Here is a 19,606-nt window from a genome sequence, read left to right as displayed (position 1 = left end):
TTTACGTAGCTAATAAAATTGAAGCCCTGCACAGTTAAAAAATACTCATATATTTCTCACGATATAGCAAAATGATATCATAACAGGATATCATCATTTAAAAATAAATAAACCCGATAGCGCTAGGAATGCTGGCATTTTAAAGTCAAGGCTAGGTCGGTGGAGTTTACAGAGCAAAATGAGTACAGTCACCTGCAATAATATGTTACACAATAAAGGCCGCAAATATATCTGACACGATCTTATTTGTAGAGCCATAAGAGCCTTAAGAGCGTGTCACATATTTTTGCGGCCTTCGAAGAGTAACACATTATTACAGGTGACTGTACCTGCCTACTTTGTATCAATTAACATCGAATAAAATTGATTCTAAATAAAATTCCCATATAAAATATCTTCTTATAAATAATTGAAGTCAAATATTAATATTATGTATGAAGTAGGTATTAAAATCTATTTGAATATCTTTATTAATATAGGTGTAGGTATCCAAATGTTTTCGGAAGTAAATGAAGGATAAACATTTCAATTTATTGATTGCTGTTATTTTATATGCCCTTTTAAGTTTAATTCGTCACGTAGAGTTAGACCAAGAAATGTCTGCAGCGATTTTGATAGCCCACGCAGTGCAAGTGTTATTTATACCTCATAATTTCATAGAAGTTTGACGTTTAAAATAACACTTGCACTGCGTGGGCTATCAAAATCTCTGCAGACTTTTCTTGGTCTAACTCTACCAATCTCATATAGTTACTTCCTTGGCATAACGATACAGACAGAAAGTTACAAATTCAGCACCAGCTTGAAAATAAACAACGGTAACTGCTCAAAAAAGAACAAGTTTAGTCTCGACGTTGAATACCGGGTTATTTTTTACCACCCAGATGTATCCATTGTCACGAATATTTTTCCGACAGGTGACAATATGGGTGAAAGCTATATTTCGTCTTCTATGTTCAAAATAAATAACTGTCAAATAGTACTGGCAACTGTCAAAATTCAAGTGAAAGCGCCATAAGCAATGACTCCAAACGTTACTGGATGAATGATCAGTTTAAATCGTGGACAAGTGGAGATATGTGTAGATTTGAACATTGTTTCCGCGTGAGGTCATGCCGTCGACCTTTGTGCTAGAAAATAATGTTTTGATGCATTAGAAAGCTGATTATTATTGAAATGCCTATTTAATTAGCGTGTTTTAAGTTTAAGTCATTAAGTCCATTATGTGTCTCGATATCCTCATAATTTTGTTTGAGTGATAAATATAACGGTTTAATTTGGCGAGTTTCGTTACTTTCACACGTAAACAGGAATTTTATGCAAGTTTCACAATTTTATAACACTCTTTACAAAAGTATGTAAGATGAACATGCTATGCATATTTGTACCTAAATATATCGACCAATACAACATTGTTATAAGTTGTTACTGTCATTAGCTATAGAATATAACTAAATTTATGGCGATACAAAATCTCATGGTTTTATGGCAAAGTTGTGGCCATATTATAACCAATAATCAATGCGGTATAAACACTATGTTGACAATTTAAGAGCGGGCTAGCAACCATTTACATACCAAACATAGAGATTCGCAATAACCATTAGATCAGCGTATAGATAAGATTATAAGTATTATAACTCATCTTAAAGCGCATGCCCCGTTTTAAATACCATGTAAACTAACCGGATATTATGCGTCGGCAAACTAGTTGAGCACCCGGAAAATATCGCCTTAATCTAAACGTTCGCAGGCGTATAATTTGTCTTTAATTGCAAGTCTTCGCTGCCTTAGACGGCAGGCGTTATCATAAAGAAAAGGGATAGCAGGTTCTGGCTTCAGTCTAGGTTATTGCCTGTAAGTACCGGTTTCATCAGTTTTTTTGTATCTATTAGCTGAGGTTGGTATGCTGGCTTACTCGCTAGGGTTCTCTGGTTGAGGATGTGCATTTTTGTCTTCCTTAATAGAATGTCGTTAAAGACCACCAAAACTATTATTTTTGTCGTCAATCAGAATAAACGAAGAGACCTTGGGCAATAAATATCATTTTGGAGGGCCAATAAAAAGAGTCGCAAGCTCCTAAAACCAAAGTTTCTATAATGCAGTTTATGCAGGTAATACAAATTCAATCATCAAAACTAATATCGACATTTAAAATGGCAACTGTAGCAGAATTTATCTATTACCTAAACTTTTCATGTAAACTAAGTTTAATCGAACTACAATTTCGTTCATAGACAGTTTAGAGTTTAGGGTAATTGGCTCTAAGTAGAGTCGGACCAATCTCTCTAATAGCGTTTTGCAGTGTCGAAGCGCCACCATTAACTTCAAATCCCAATTGCTTCAAATACGACATTTATAATTAACAGTTGATCACTTCAAAATCAGTGCAGAATTAGCTTTGATGGACTCTAAGCATCTTGTATCACGGAACCATAAGTTAAATAGAGGGTTGACTTAACCGGTTGCAGCATGTATGTGATTACTTCAACCCGCTAGCCGTGAGTTCATCTTTAGCATTAACTCCAGGTTTCCCGGTATGGTAATATCTAACACGGCACTAAACCATAAAAAATAATTGCACGCGTGAGAAATTGCTTTGCTAGATTGAATTACATTCTTCAACATCATTATAGATAAGGACTTTTTAATTAAGTTCGTTAGTAATGATCACAGAATACCTACTAACATATATACTCGTATTGAGTATTGAGTACCATCATAGTTTTTGGTGGTAATAATTGTGAACGTAGCCCGGCCCAAGATATCCCTGAGCATTGAGCAACTATATTAACTAGATCCTCTAGATTTAATACAAAAACTAGTTGATGATGAAGTATACTTAAGCCCGATTTAGACGATGCGAGAACTCGCATGCGACTTTCATACCATTGCGGGTTTTGATTGATCGGTTGAAATGGACGTAATCCACAGTCCGCAATGTAACTAAAATCGCACGCGAGTTCGCGCGCCGCCGTCTAAATCAGCCCTTACTGTGCGATTTAAGAAACATTTTAAGAAGGCGTGAAATAAGTGTTTGAAAACATTAGCAACATTAATTTGCTTAGTTTTAAGTAGCCTCAACTCAATATTTCTCTACTTCTTCTTCTTATCGTGAGGGATAGGTAAATGACTAAGGTTCCTACGTAAAGTCACTTGTGTGGTGATACTTTTTTGTATTATTACCCTATCTATTATGAACTTATAGCGTAGATATTTGATGACGACATCTTACGTTTCTGTCTGTTTCTATTAACAATATTCGATACAAAATGTACTCTTTCTAAGAGTTGCCTAATAAACTAAACTTGTCTGAACTTTTCAATTAAGCGCATCCAAGCTTCCTTATATTGTAACCATTTGGATCTTTCATAAGAATTTTAATAGCCTATTAGTGAGGTGTCCATTCCAAACAGGTTTGTTGGTAATTCTTGAGAAGTGATCTTGTTTAACCACAAGGTTTAATAAATAGTAATGGCCATTAAAATTAAGATACGCTACGTAAGAGCTTCTTGAATAATTAATTACATGTCCAGTCACCTGTTAAAACATTCTGTTAAAACAGTCTGTCTGTTAAAACATTCACCGATACGTTTTTGTGTGTGCAATGCACATAGTTGTTGTTGTTATGCGACTTTCGATGCCTCTCATAACCATCACACCATAACATAATACAAGCTAAAAATTCAGTGTAAAAAACGTAGCGTTTTTGACCCGAACCAAAGGTCTCCGTTCTAGATTGTTCTGTCCGGATGTTTTCCTCTACATTTTGGATTTCTTAGCTGATTCTCACAAAATTTTGTGAGCAGGCGGAACATAGGTAATGATCCAAAATAATTTTTAAACTGCATCAATAATTTGTCATGGAAAACAGTTCTAAATCTTGGCATTTCTCGCGCTAAATGTGTCACGACCTCGCAGATGCGACGTGATATGCCAGGCCATTTCTACAGCGATATTCAGATGCCGAATCGATTCGATATTGTTATTGTTCTGATAGTTCATAGGAACTTAATAGATACAAGTAGTACGCTTCCGCTGCTTCCCTCGCTAATCGTGGGAACTTTGCATTTATCCGGGTTAAAAGTATAGCGTTCGTAATAAGAGTTATGAAGAATAGTTGTTTCTTTGTACCTACACGAACTCTTGTGTTACTGTCAATTTTTCAACACGGCATGTACAATGTAGGTACATTTATAAACATGGACCACAATAATGGATACCTATATTACCTATCTACTTTGTTCCAATGACACCCCTTATTTAACAAAAAACATACACATAATTAAGACGGTGTTTTTCTCTGTTTATGTGTAAGTCTGGGTTTACTATCTTGCAGAACAATCGAGCATTTCGGGGAAATTAACCCTATTTAAGTAAATATCTCATTTTAATTTCCATGAGAAGAATAATAATGTTTTTTAGGAGTAAAAACAAGCTATCACATTAAAACTCATGTTGTGATGTGAGAATTGGTTGCGTTAAACCCTTAGCAACATTTAACATCAATTTAAATGTAATAATGAACGACTCTTCAACCATTTACATCCATTGCACCATCAAAGATGCTCCTTTAGCCTTGTTTGAATGCTGTTGCAACTGCATTCTGCTAAATGCCATGCTCAGCCCTTTGGGTACAATTCATAGCTACCTATAATTCAGAAGTTACTTTTATAATTATCTTATTGACGTACAATTTTAAACTGTATTTCCTAAGCCAAAAGGTCGTGTTTAATTTAGGACGTTTATAAAACAATACGTGCTTTTAAATGAAATTTATTGACTAGACACATAATTGGTATACAATGGTTTGTTAACATCTAGTTTCCTTATTAACTAAGTGTTTTAGTGATTAATCACGACTTTGATTGGTATTTTACGACTGTCTGAGGTCAGGAACACGTTTCTAAATGATAATAATAGCTATTGATAATATTTTTAGTGACCAGTACTCATTACATGATAGGTAGTTAAAATCGAGACAAAGAATTTGTGATACCTACTAAATTTCAAAGGCAATATATTCCGTGTTCAACAGGCTAGCTTGGACAATGGACATCTCGTAAGATAGTCGGTCAAAATCAACATCAACATTTATTCAGCAAATAGGCCACTAGGGCACTTTTACACGTCAACATGGAATTTACATACAAGAAAAAAATGAATAAAGGTCTCTGCCAACTCGTACGAGAATAATAAATGCACTTTGACATTCACGTATATTTTCCCAAGTTTCTCTAACGTCTTCACAAATACCATCTCCTTTAACAGACAAAACATTCGCATAAATGTGCTCCTGCGCAGGTATTTACGTGACATTTGCAAAGGTCGCACTTGCATCCTCGCAGCCAAATGCCAAACGTCAGTCTTATATTTTTCTAGCACTTGGATGCTAACAAACAGTCAAGTGCCGCACCTTTGTTGTTGGATCTTTTGAGGTTCCAAGCATTAGGTCACGCTTCGTTTGGATTGGGTTTGTCAGTGTAGACTTTCAAAATTAGCTTTCCATTCAAAGAGTATTATTTTAGTTTCTGTTCAAGTACCTATCTAAGCATTATATGCTATTTGTATGTGAATCAATAATATACATACTTACATATAAAACATTTTTAATATCGTTTATACTGAAATAAATTACTAATCGTTACAATAGTACTTATTACTTATCAGGCGAGTATTTGGAAAATGCAAAATTTGATATTAACGCAGATCTATTTTCCGAAACCAATACACAACTGTGATACTTAAAGACCAGCTCAGAACTTGACGCAGCGTACCTACGACTTTAAAGCGTTAAATTTTCGTCACACATTTTAATGAGCAAACGCCTGAAAGGCGCGGATGATAGTGCGCCTCGCTCCCGCGATCATCAATCAGGAAGACATTAGTTCACACTACCAAGGCAAGAAGATAACACCTATTTATAATACCTGTAAGCGTGCACGTGCACGGGGCAGCCGGTGAGCGGGTTATACAGCAGAAGCACGCACGCCACCACGTCGCCCTGCACCACGGCGCTGGTAATGCTGCCGTGCGGGATGAAGTGCTTGATCGTCTGCTGCTTGCCCTTGGCCGTCACATTCTGGATTATCTTCAGCCCTTTGTGGGACACCTGTGAGAAAAACTTTATGATAAAACAACAATTCGAAATGTTGTATGTTATGGCTCTCATATTAACGTACGATTTTGTAGTGGATTTATTCCTATTACTTTAAGCTTTACTTCATAGGCAATGAATAATGTCGAACTTCATTTAAAAAGTAATTCTAACATTCACCGACACTGACGTGAAGTAACTACGATTACCTACATCAAAAGAACAGTTGATTACAATATAAACTTACTAGAAAAGGTACAAGTAATATATAATTGATCGATTTCCAGCAGATCCCCTGCTGTGCTGTGATCAGATCATTACATGAACTATTTATTGTACGTTATCGCAATAGTTGTAATCCACAAACAAAATAAAAGTTCAACTGGCGCGCAACTCACTATTTGCTCATAACAAACTTAACAATCGCTTCTTATGGCGATCGATAATTGATCATACTCGTAAAATAAATGGTGGGTGCAATCAAAACAATTCCATACCACAATGGCCCTACTGTTACATAAGGTAGTTGCATGATCCTACAACATAATAAAACAATTAGAACACCATACTTTCACTGAACTTTTTGCCGAGTTGACCCGCGCAGACGCGTGGGTGACGTTCTGAATATTTAAAGGAAAATCACTTTCTTCTGCCGGAGTGACAATGGGAGTGACAAACAAAAATAAACAATCGGAACGTCACCAGAACAGGTGTGCCAAATGACGCAAAAAAGTTTTGGCTGTTCTCTGAATTTGGCTGTGCATGAATGGAGCGGATTTTTTATAAGTTGGCACGACTGCAGCAACTACGATAAAAAAAATAAACGACAGTTAACCTGTGGCGCACCACAATCCCACAACCCGGCTACATGTCAACGTGTCAACAGTGTCATTCCTTTACAACTAAATTTTCCTTCTGCGATACGGAAGCCTAAATCTTATTTGCAAATCCAATTGTCAATTAATCATTGTAAATATTCTCTCATTATATGTAAATATGCATCATCTTTATCTCCGCGTATTATTTGACATATAAATAGTGCTCTAGGCAAGGGCACTAAAAACCTATGGCAATCAGTCCTTTGTTATAGGTAATCCAGCAAATAATACTACCCGACACAATAAAAAATATTGAAAATGACCTGACATTCTACTCCGAATTAAAAAAATGGCTGACTAGAAATGCATTTTATGACATGTCAGAATATAATAATTATGATTTAATCGTAACTTAATTTAATATTTTATTTATTTGAATTGTATTGATCATTTTTATATTGTTTTATTTTATTTTAATGAATTGTAATTTAATTGAAATTGACCTAATTAATTAATAACCCTTTTGACATGTAAAGTTTGTAATTTTATGAATAAATGAATATGAATATGAATAATCGTAAAAGCTTAAGGAAGGCCCGTCACTTAGAACGTTAGGTACATTATCATTGACGATTGATCAAATGATAACAAGCTATTTTTCATCCATCACACTTAGGCTGAGTCAAGTAAGTTCGTGTGGTTAGCCTCTTGTCATGTTACATCCAATGAGGGTTTCCGCGATCGAGTTTTTCACTAGATGACAGCACCGTGGCGATAGGACTAGCTGTCATAATCCACCAATCATGTTTATCGATGTTTTTTTTTATTGGTGGATTTTGACAGCAGCTGTCAAAAAGAGCTCTCGTCAAGGTGCTGCCATCTAGTGAAAATCTCGATCGCGGAAACCATCATTTGTTTCCTTAGATGTTATGTTTTAAACACTGACCTGTAGTGTAACCTTAAAGGGCTCCAATTCCCTTGCCCGCTCTTCCAGCAGCTGGACCGCTGGTAACGCGAACTCCTCCCCCCGCAGCCCCCGCGACTCCTGCGCGCCCAGGAACCACACGTAGTATGACGCTTTCTTTATGTCCTTCTTCAGTCGTAGCGCCATCTTGGGGCCTATGTCATTGTTGGCGTCCTGAAACAAGAGAAAAATATATTAGGCATTCTGTTGTCTAATATTCTGTAGTTAGGGTCCTACCTGTAAAAAGCTTATTTTTTGATTGAGTGGCAAAAACCCACCGGTGATAAATAATGATTGATTATCAGGCCGTTTAACCAACAATTTTCAGACATAGTGGCATCGATTACTTCAATAAATTGGTTTTTGAGCAGAATCCTGTTGTTATACGGATTATGAGCGTCTTAATTTTTTTTAAACTACATGATAATATTTATAATGTATAGTAGCAACCGCAATTGTTTTATTATCACGTAAAGCAGCAGCAGGGGTGGATTGTAGTAATAATATTGACAGGAGAAAGGTTGTCAATAACAAGAGAAAGATAACTTAAGAGATAAGGGTTCTCAGACATATGGGTGACCGAAATGTCAAAGTTAAGAGTAGAAGTGCGTCATTAAACCAGAATTAACATCTAACTACTTAACACAAAAGAGAGGTAAAATAGAAATGTGGCTTCATAATTAAAGAATGTACTTGAAACTAAAAACGTACCTTTAATTTAAAGACTTGTTATTGAGACCACATTATAGATCATATTGGCATCTAATGCCGGAAGATGAAGTAATGCGTAGACCTGGTACACATAAGAAATTGTTATAAACCTATCCATGTTTTATTCAACACGCTACCTACCGCACATATTTAATGCCCACTCTGAATTCAACGCCCGCTTTGTATCTATAAATTAATATTCCACTTCGAAAGCACTACACGGCTGACAAATGTTTCTATTTTGCGCAACTAAAATAAGGGCAGTGGACACACTTGTGTTTGTTATGGCGATTACTAATTTTCACACGCGACGCTTGCTTCATTCGGTCAACCTTGGTTGAGATTGTTAAAATCGCCGGCACGCGGAGGAATGTGGGCAATAGAATTTCCAATAGACTTGTAATAATTTATTCATGAAGAATGAGATGGTGCAAATCGTGACCGCGATCTTAGTGTTCGATTTATAGGTTTATAGCTGAGCTAACGAGGACGCAGGGTTGCTAAATGCAGGGCCTATTGCCACATTTTATGGTTGTTTTAATTTACATAATGTGTACATATGAAATACTGTATTACAATATTTAAATCATCTGGGAATTGGGAAACAAGGGAACCCGTTTTTATCAACTGTGAATGTATTGTATAAATTATTTGTATGGTCTTGTTGAAACTATGAACGAGCGACAGACACGTTACTATAAGTCAGTATTCAGTAATTCTATAATGCGTATGTTCAGTTGTTTACTTAATGCACGCATACGTGTCCTACACAATTACCAGGTAACCCAAATTGCTATGTAAATTACATAAATTAAACTAAAAAAAAAAATGACAACGGTACAATCTCAGCGCGGACACGCCCCGCACTTCCGAATTTATGAAACACCATATGATGGATTGGGTGTTTCATAAATTGCCTTGCAGATCTCGGTACAAAAATATATTGCAACAGATTAAATTATGACAGTTAGTGCTATTAGGTGGCATGTGGATTAGTTCCGCTATTCAGGCCATTCGGTTTTTGCTGATGGTGACCAGAGGCAATTACTGGTGAGGTTAGGCTTGGCTAAATACCGCGGTTTAAACGGTCCAATTATAAGTCATGTGGGTCGGCCATATTGGTATAGTAAGTGGAACGGAGGGTAGATGGTATGTGGTAAAAAATGGTACACTACTGATAGATCGTCGAGAAAGAATACAATCAAAAACAAACAATCACAGTAATATTTACAATCAAACTTAAAGAAGCTCGTGCAAGTACCCTTTTTACAAGCTCTGTATAGGCATTTTAAGTCCTGCGCAAACCGGCGGAGCGCAGCGCAGATCACTTTAAAATTATCAATGTATTTTCTTCCCTATTTCAAAATTACCTTCAGGTATACATTTAAATGCTTTGAGTCCGACCTCGGAGCATCACGGAGGATTGTTACTCCGCGGCATCGAGGAGCACGTTAGAGGATACCGCGGCGGTAGCCCCCTGCATACCGCGGCATCCCCCGGCATGCGTCGAGGCCTCCCGAGTGCGCCGGAGTAGCGCCGGGACGACGGGGGAGAACTCGTGCACACTAGTCACTAATACTTTGTGATAGAGTACACGCGGCGGCATGCTGCGGCATCCCCCGGCCTGCGCCGAAGTGCTCCCTGGTGCGCCGGCCGCCAGCGCTCGGGCTGGCGGGCGCTCGCGGTATCGCGGCGGATTTTACCTAACCGGTGTGCGCTGCGCGGCGTAAATCCTCCTCGGTGATCTGCGCTGCGCTCCGCCGGTTTGCGCTGGCCTTTAGGAGTTCTAAATACGTATAGCAATAACAGTGGGGCGAAGGCAGATGATAATTCTAAATGAAATTTTTTTTTAATAAGTAAGTACCATTTACGGTGTGAACACAGTTGATTCGTACTTTTTTGGCATACTATTGTACCTAAATATCAAGCTAATACAATAACAAACACATACCTACATTTATTATTATTGTAAAAATAATTTTACACACGGGTACTAAAATAATACAAGATAACGGAAAGGATATAAAAAGCAACGACCTCCGATATTAAGGTGTTATTGCCCCGCGTTCAACTGAGACTCGAACAACAAATAAAATTGCCAAATATTGTCGCGAACTTGAACGTGAAACGAAGAAACAATCGAACGGAACACTTTCGAATGCAAAACGTTTGCCAAATAAAAGTTTATTTTACTTAATAACCACATGGTTATTCACTGATTTAAACTTTCACGATTATTAAACATTATCAAACTGCACAACGGGACTTAATCGCGTATTTAGGACGGCGTTGTCCCCGTGGTCTCGGAGTCTTCTCCGAGACCACGGGGACAACGCCGTCCTCGAAACGTCGGAGGTAAATCTTAAAACTTAAATACGCGATTAAGTCCCGTTGTGCAGTTTGATCACATGGTTATTTACATTTAATTTGAACTTCTAACTAAGCACTTGTTTTAGCTGATCTTCTGGCAAGTTTTGGGAAGTGTTCAATTTTATTTTTTAGCAACTTAAAAGGATTTTTACTAAATAAAAAAAGGTACTTAATGAATGTGTAAATATAAAAACATTCAGTTGGATTGGATACACGGTGAACCAAATTTGTATAAATGTTAGTGAAAAGGTATAATTTGCGAAGGTTATTTTGTCTCTTTTGGTAGGTTTAAAGTCCTCAATCCACACAAGGCTAAAGTGGGGAATATAAAACCCAATCTATAATGAGAAATTAACCCTTCCTGGTGTATATGAGTGATGGACCCAACCAGTGCAATTTATATGTATAATAAGCTGTTAGTCATGATGATATACTTTAACACATCTGAAAGTAGAGTAGCTTGAGAACAAACTCCACCAGGCTCGGGTTAGCTCTTCGCAAAGTTATGTGTCCGCAAAAACGCATAGCCGCACGCCGCACCAGCCTAACCTGTGAGGTAAAAAACCGGTCAAACGAACGGACATCGCGTCGCAATACTTGGTCTACTAGGGATGGCCTACGATTCTGTGTGACTCGACAATTTCAAGTGTAATCCTAACTGTAAGCGTGTAATAATTTAAACGGTTGCACAGCATGAAATGCTGTAAAAAAAAAATTACTAACACCTACAAATTTTGTAGTGAATCTAGGTGCTAGTGCAATGATGAACAATCGATTTCTTTTTTGTTTATCTATGTCTATTTTGTATTGTAGGTATGTAACTATACCACACAAGGGCGTTCGTTTTAAAAGCAGGGAAGTTTATTGTAAATGATTTACCTCCACATTATAATTTCTGATATTCATTTACCTCCACATTTTACTTTGAAATAAACTTAGGACTATTAAGACAATTTTGACTGACTCAGCACTATTAAGATAAAGTACCTAAATAATAAGAAGATTATTTAGATACTTAATTAGAAATAATACATTTATTACTACAAAGACAAGTTATGAATAACAGATAGAAATGTAACAATGAAACTATAAATGACTTATAAATTAAAATAAACCTAAGAATAAGTAAAACTATTTTGATGATACTTAATCAACTTTTTCGTTATATATATGTTTTTATGAAAGCATATATTTACTTCTTTATACTAATTGAACGTTTTCTATGGAAAGCATCACGTGAGGCGATTGTCATGTCATAGAAAAGTAAGCTCCGGCCCGGACACGGCCCGGTCTAACGTGAGTCGTCCTTAATGCGACAACTAAAACTGTTTACCTGTACAGCCCTCTCGCCTACATACCAGCAGCCGGTCTCGCCACAGCCCTATAAGGTTAAAGTTGACAAGGATGCTGTTCGCATAAAATCCGAAAAATGTTCGAGGAACGGCAGCTCATTCATAAAATAGGTGAGCTGGTTAAGGTAAGGAATGCTTAATGTTACTTACTTTTAAAGAAACTGTTTACTAACGTAAGTCTAATAATTCAAAGTAAGCATGTATAGTTTGTATCTTTATTAGGTAGGTATTTAAATAAAAGTAAACAAATGGCTCCATAAGCCAGTTGAGGGTAGATGAAAACATTACATGATCAAATAATGTAGGTTAAAGTCAGGTCGTTCAGTGACTGATCCAGGCGGTTTTGTATTTGGTTGGTTAACCAGTAAATGTTATAACTACCCGAAAATGTACAAATAGTGACATAGATGTTTTACATACTATATACTTTCAGACCTACGACCTCAGCTCTATAGTCCTACATAAACGAACTTTCTTCAAGACCATCAATTGGCCAGATTTCACAATACTAAGTACAGGTTTCTATGTAGGTCCCATACGTAGGTAGTTGTACACTTCGTACAGTTGGCCCTCGATATATCACAGCGTAATGTATAGGCAGCAATACATATATTCACTATGGATAATTAGCCTTATCGTCATCTCTCCTATATGAATATCTTTCGCCTACTGTACCTGAAAAAAACCGGCAATGCAAACGCAAATTAAGGATGTACCCATCTATTATATGCAAATATATGATAAGCAATGTATATGTACAACAATATGTCATTGTGTGTTTTCTTGCGTCATAATTGTAAGGTTTATATGTGAAGACAATTCGCGATTAGCAGTGTCAGTTTTTGTCTAATTGTTGTTAGGAAGGAACTGCGTGTCAAGGCGGCAAAAACTTTATGCCTCGTCGGTGACAAATAAGCAAATATGCCTCGTGGTAAGCGTTTACTACGCCATCCATATGGAATTTTGCAACTACATATCTATATATATGGAAGTTGATGACACTTAAAAAAATGTATACAAGTGTACTTACACCTGGCCGCAAAATTGGATGGCCACTTTATGAATGAAAAACATAATATACAATAAAAATGTGTCCATGCAATTTTGCAGCTATTTTTGAAGATTCCCATACTGTAGTTTCTTGTGATAACCTTGACATAGATTATTCAAGAGCCGGGCTGCAGCAATTGCGGAAGGTATTTCCTTTGAAACCGCACAGTGCGACCATTTGGGTTAACTTAGGACTTACGTCGGTACAGCAGTACTTAGCTATACAAGTGACTGTTCATAATGATCTGCACACGACTCTGTTTTTAGGGTTCCGTACCCAAAGGGTAAAAAACGGGACCCTATTACTAAGACTTCGCTGTCCGTCCGTCCGTCCGTCCGTCCGTCCGTCCGTCTGTCACCAGGCTGTATCTCACGAACCGTGATAGCTAGACAGTTGAAATTTTCACAGATGATGTATTTCTGTTGCCGCTATAACAACAAATACTAAAAACAGAATAAAATAAAGATTTAAATGGGGCTCCCATACAACAAACGTGATTTTTGACCAAAGTTAAGCAACGTCGGGAGTGGTCAGTATTTGGATGGGTGACCGTTTTTTTTTTGCTTTTTTTTTGTTTTTTTTTTTGCATTATGGTACGGAACCCTTCGTGCGCGAGTCCGACTCGCACTTGCCCGGTTTTTAAAAGAACATAGGCCGCTTGATCGCATTGTTACTGAATGTACACTTTTTGTTTATCATTTGAGGTACTACGTACAGAGCGAGCTAGTACGTAGTACCACAAAAAAGTAAAGGGATGTACTTAATGTAAATAAAATGAGGATTTAGTCGGAAGTGTGCATGTTCACGGAAATCTTTTAATCGTCAACATCCTCACATTGTTCCAAGAAAGGTCACGTCTATAGTGGGTAGTATTCATTACATCAACTAACATAACAAAGTAGCACAAATAGCGCGGTCGATAGTAAATACTCGTAGCATCTCAGTTTAAAATGTACCATACTTTTCTGAAAAAAAAAAAAAAAAAAAAAAAACTATTTAGCCTACTGATATAGTCCGGCTAACTAAACTAATAAAAATGAAGAAGAATCGCTGTAAGTAAGCATACTACCGTATTGGGATACCCTCCTCCAATTGAGGGGGGATTTAAATCTTCTCGAGGCAGAGGCGTACGGTTGGAGCCGGTATAGCTTTATTTGACGTTCATAAGCGCATTGTAATATGCCTACTTGAATAAACTATTTTTTATCTTTTATCTTTATCTTATCATAGAGAATTGATTGACGTATACGGTGACACTACTACACTCTGTTACTATGTTAGTATTTGCAGAAACTTGGTCCGATTATAAATAAATAAATATTATACGACAATTTTTACACAGATCTACCTAGTCCCACAGTAAGCTCAATAAGGCTTGTGTTGTGGGTACTAGGGATTATAGAAATACTAAAAAGAGTGATGATTTTAGGAGTGCGTGCGTGTATGTTTGTACTCTTATTACTTGTGTTTCAATTGCATTTATGTTCTGGGTGTCATAATATGCTCCATATCAACGACTTCCATAAAGGAGAAGCTTCTATACAAAAACAAGTATTCGGGTTAAGCTTTTTACTAGTTGATGTATATTTTTGATAATACTCTAAGTTAATACTGTTTATATCTCTCTGACTAGATTGATGTGATGTCACAACCGACTGATTGTAGTTGTTTTTATTAATGAGTCGAATTAAATAAATGCCTTTCAGCCAGCAGTCTGAATATATTAAATAAGTTCGTATCAAATATAAAAGCGGTATTAGAAATGGAATAGACATCAACTGGAATAAGACATCAACATTAAAAAGGAAAGAATGGCAATCGAATCAACCGTAACGCCGTAAGTTAAGGAACAATGGCACAGCTAATCAAGACAGTTAACTTTAATCTAAATAAAAAACACATTCCCTTTCGTAACGCAGCCCTATGTATTGTTATTAATTGACGGCCAAAAGTAGAAACTTTCACTGAGACGAATGAGGTAACAGTCAACAATACCTTACTGTTGGTAGCTTTAGAGACAATTAATTTATAAAGACAGGTAGTATACAGGTCAAAAACTTATAAGACACTGTGACCTCTGTTTACTTTCTCAGAGCGTTAACAAATTGGAATTATGGCGTCATTTAGAATATATGAGTTTGAGGTCTGGTCTAGTATTAGGTGCTATTAAATAAAAACTTCGCCTTAATTATGCTTTCGCTATAATTTTGTGGTTGTGAGTGATGTGACAGCTTTTAGACAAGTTCAATTTTACGTTTTAAAGTTCTACAGGTACCTAAGTGACAATTTTAACACGCACAAACCATAAATGCCTAGAAAAAATCTACAACACCTAGTTACAATAATAACGAGGCACGCAGCGTTGAGGGGATAGGTATATATGCTAGATTAATTTACTACCCTCTGCTAATGGTAATGTATATACAATCTCTTTATTCACCTGTCTCTGGTGCCTGTTCGATAATTAAATTCAATTGTATCGGTTACTTACTAAGGTCGGTTGTAGTATCTGAATTGAATGTCACGGAATAATTGTACTATTAAATGATTAATTGTCATTGATTGATTACCGATAGTGGGCATTTCGTAACAGTTATTGTCACGGAGAGAGTGAGAAGGCAATAATAATACGTCATGTTTGATGGATCGTAAATATTGATTTATTGGACGTGAAGTGCACAGGTTGGTTGAAAGGTAAAGTCAAGGGAAAGCTTCAAATTACACACCTGTGGGTTCCAACATAATAGAAGATCTTAAGAGTATCTGTCACTACTACGACTACGTAAATATATTACGTAAGGTAATTAAGGGCAATTGCATTGTAACCATGGGAAAAATACAACTAAAGCGTAGAGGTATGAATACAAATAATCATGATTTATGTACTTTGATAGGGAAAGAATTACACAAGAGCCCTATAAGTAATATGCATTCCTAAATATTTGTATTTAGATCAGTGATTTAAATTATTCTGACCTATCAACTGAAGGTATACAATACAAATAGAAAAAATTAGAAACCATAAGGTATCTTTACTTTATTGTAAACCACTAAGCCTTTTTTAGATATTTCTCAAAAGCAGTGTTATCAAGATGGCTATGACTTTCCACAATGAAATTATCTGCTTATCTCATTCCACATTCCCCAATATGTCAAACGAAAGTGATGTAGCGACGCAAATAAATAACAAAATCATGGAGTGAGTTGCGGATTTCGAAAAAAGAGTTTGCATTGTCATCCACTGTCTTCGAAACACGTTGAGTTTAACACAAAATTGCGTCATTCAGAAAATTCCCAAGATTACCAAAACATTTAAACATGCACCTATTCAGTCATTAAGCAACTAAAAGCAATAAAGTTAGTTGCAAGCCCCAGTTTAGTGTCTAATCGTGCTTACGGGTAATTTCATTGTTCTGGCGCTGTTGTAACGGCGCTAACGGTCACTGTACCGTGCGTTACTTACGTGTCACTGATCATTAGTGGAACTGTTTACGGTGACACTTTAAGGGTCATGCGTTTTTACACAGTTGTTTCGGTTACCCTTTGTTTCATGGTTCTTCCAGTCCGCTATGGTGACCTGAATGTGTATGACAGTTGGGAACCCTTTATTAGCAAACTGAAAATAAATGTCATATACTAAGAAAAAGTAACCAAGGCCTATAGTGCCCCAGGCTGGAATCGAACCAGCGTCCTCTGCTATCGCGGCAGGTGCCTAAGCCACTCGGCCACCGGGCCACAGCGGCATAGGTCGAATTTTTCCAAGTATATGCACTTCTTACTGAAAGCTTATGGCGCCCCCTCGCCATCCCTAAGGTAGAAGAGTATGGTTCGGACCTTCTAACTAGATCACTCATGTGATACCGAGTTAGCGAGCCTTTAGCAGTCCTAGCTTTCCTCTTCTTTACCTGGGTTTATTGAGAAAGCGTTCAAGAATTCAGCTAAGTAACTTGAACTAAAAATTACAACGAATTATTAAGTAGGTAAATGTACCAGTGTTAATGGTAAGGGCATCCACAATTGTTTTAATCAAGTTTATATCAGTCCGGTCACGAGCTTGCTCACTCGCACAGATATTTGTATCTATTTATTTAAGTTTTAAAGTAGGTAAAATATGTCTTTAATAGCAAGGCCATGGTTCACAGACTGACCGCACAAAGCCTGTGACTGAGAACCACACACTCGCCGATGACCTCAATCTCGCTTTTATTTCGTTATGACTCTTTGTGTTGCATTGTTATAATATTCGTAAAGTCTAATAAAGTAAACCATATCTTTATGGTAGAATAGTCTGTGATTTCTTATTAACAACAATGTTTCAAATTAGAGGCCGTGAGTTCAAATCACTATGCTTTAGTATGATTTTTTATAAAATTTTACAAAAACGGAGAATGTTTTCAAGTTTTTGCGTAAGTATGTATAAGTTAACGTTGTACAGCCTAAAGAGGCTTGGATTCATCTAACCAATAGATTGGTATCGACAACAATTGGATTTTTAAATTCTTGATCACTAACTGTAGGGCAAAAATCAGAGGACTATTATAACAAATGAAATGGGATAAAAAGCAATAGTTTACTTTAGATAGTTTGGAATGCAACTAAATAAACACTATGCTACTAATAATCTTATTTTTTTTTATTGATTCATAAAATGTACACAGAATTACAGCGGACTAACTACACTGTGAAATTTATAATAGACAGTAGGTATTTATACAAACAAGGTACATGATACAGTCTAGAAAGGAGAAACAGAACAAAATGTCAGAAAGAAAAACTAATATAAGACAGATGATTCACGCTTATCCAACGCCTCGCAGAAATAACATCACTAAACAGTAAGATCTAGATAATCCACAATAAGTAAAGATAAAATAATTACTTCAATAAACCGTAGGCTCTAATTCTCAATAAGAAAAGAGAAACTCGTCTTTAACCAAAAAACTTTATTTCATAAACATTACAGAATGCACTAGAATTCGTCGTGTAACATCTTTGAATAATATAAGTAAAGAAACAGTGGTAACTCCATACATCAGTTTTCGTTATATCTAGCCTCAAGTGGCGGAATTTATCAGTACTGCTAGGTGTCAATAGATGTCGCGGCGAACGAAAACTATAATGCTCAACAATTTTCAGCTAATATTATAACCGGATTAATTAGAAGTCTATTTTCAACTCCTGCTTATAATATTAGTTGTAAATTGTTTTAGTTGAACTTTTTTCGTCAGTAGCGACACTTGTGACATCTGGTGTCAAGTAGGGGTACTTATAGTTCCACTACTTTACGTTAGATGTCGACTACGAAATAACTCGTGTTTTGGTAAGGCAACTGATGTATGGAGTTACCACTTTTTCTTTACTTAATATTACTCTATGTGTAACAATGATAATTGTCAGTGCGCAATAATAAATGCCTGTCGATCGCAATGCGTAACTCGACGATCGCAAAAACCGTGAGGGTAATGAACAGTGACAAGTATGGCACTGTCCATTACATTACTGTCAGTGACCCGCCGTCGAGCCACAGTTTGCAAATTAGGCACATTGTTGTTGGAAAAGTTGACAGTCGTGGTGGGTATCCAGAATTGGATAGGACTGACATGGTTACTAACCTAGTAAGTAGTGACCCGGTCTACAATACAAGCTATTGCCTGAGAATAGGCGACGACACGACTTTTTTCGAAAGTAATAATGTTACTCGTATCTAAACTTCTTCCAACGTCGAGAGCTTACCAAGGCTTTATAGAGATTAGGTCCAGGTTTCCTTAAATTCGCAACAATATTTTCCCTTATTAGAATATATATCAAAGGAGTTTACAACTTACGTTATAATTGGCACGCTTAGATACGGTTTCTATTTCATACTTTACTTTTAAATAAAAGGATTCATACAAAAAACTCACCGCTTAAAAATGATGCTGTTCTTGTGTCTAAATTATCTGTTTGTTTTTCTATTCTTGTTTGTATGAGGCAAATAATGACTATTATTTACCGCTAACTACCTTTAACGTTCTGTGCATGTGTGTTTGTGTACGTAACGGGAGCGTACTAGCAGTCATAGTGCAAATCCAGTGGCATGCATAATTATCGAAGGTTGTACCGTGTTACGTAACCGTTACGAAGGTAACGGTGGCGACGTAACGGGCCCGTAACCCGGGTTTTTCTGTCACCGCGTTCGTGCTCTGGTTCATGTTGGGTGCGCAAGCGCCAGATATTTGGCTAGTGATTACGCCGTCGGTATAG

At 36.8% G+C, this 19,606-nt stretch overlaps 1 protein-coding gene across 4 annotated transcripts in view; it reads right to left on the bottom strand.

Moving 5' to 3' along the window:
* The window catches only part of LOC134800174 (zinc finger CCCH domain-containing protein 13), a 129,414-nt gene that overhangs the window by 50,104 nt on the left and 59,704 nt on the right, over positions 1 to 19,606 (bottom strand). For all 4 annotated transcript variants that reach the window (XM_063772653.1, XM_063772656.1, XM_063772654.1 and 1 more), the window contains exons 4-5: positions 7,862 to 8,053; positions 5,931 to 6,112 (exon numbers count right to left, since the gene is read on the bottom strand). In XM_063772653.1, coding sequence (XP_063628723.1) covers positions 5,931 to 6,112; positions 7,862 to 8,026 — 347 coding nt within the window. In that variant the 5' untranslated portion in view covers positions 8,027 to 8,053. The remainder of the gene's footprint in view (positions 1 to 5,930; positions 6,113 to 7,861; positions 8,054 to 19,606) is intronic.

The sequence above is a fragment of the Cydia splendana genome, chromosome 19 (genome assembly GCF_910591565.1).
Source record: "Cydia splendana chromosome 19, ilCydSple1.2, whole genome shotgun sequence".
Taxonomy (NCBI): Eukaryota; Metazoa; Arthropoda; class Insecta; order Lepidoptera; family Tortricidae; genus Cydia; species Cydia splendana.
This window is presented reverse-complemented; position numbering and strand designations above follow the sequence as displayed.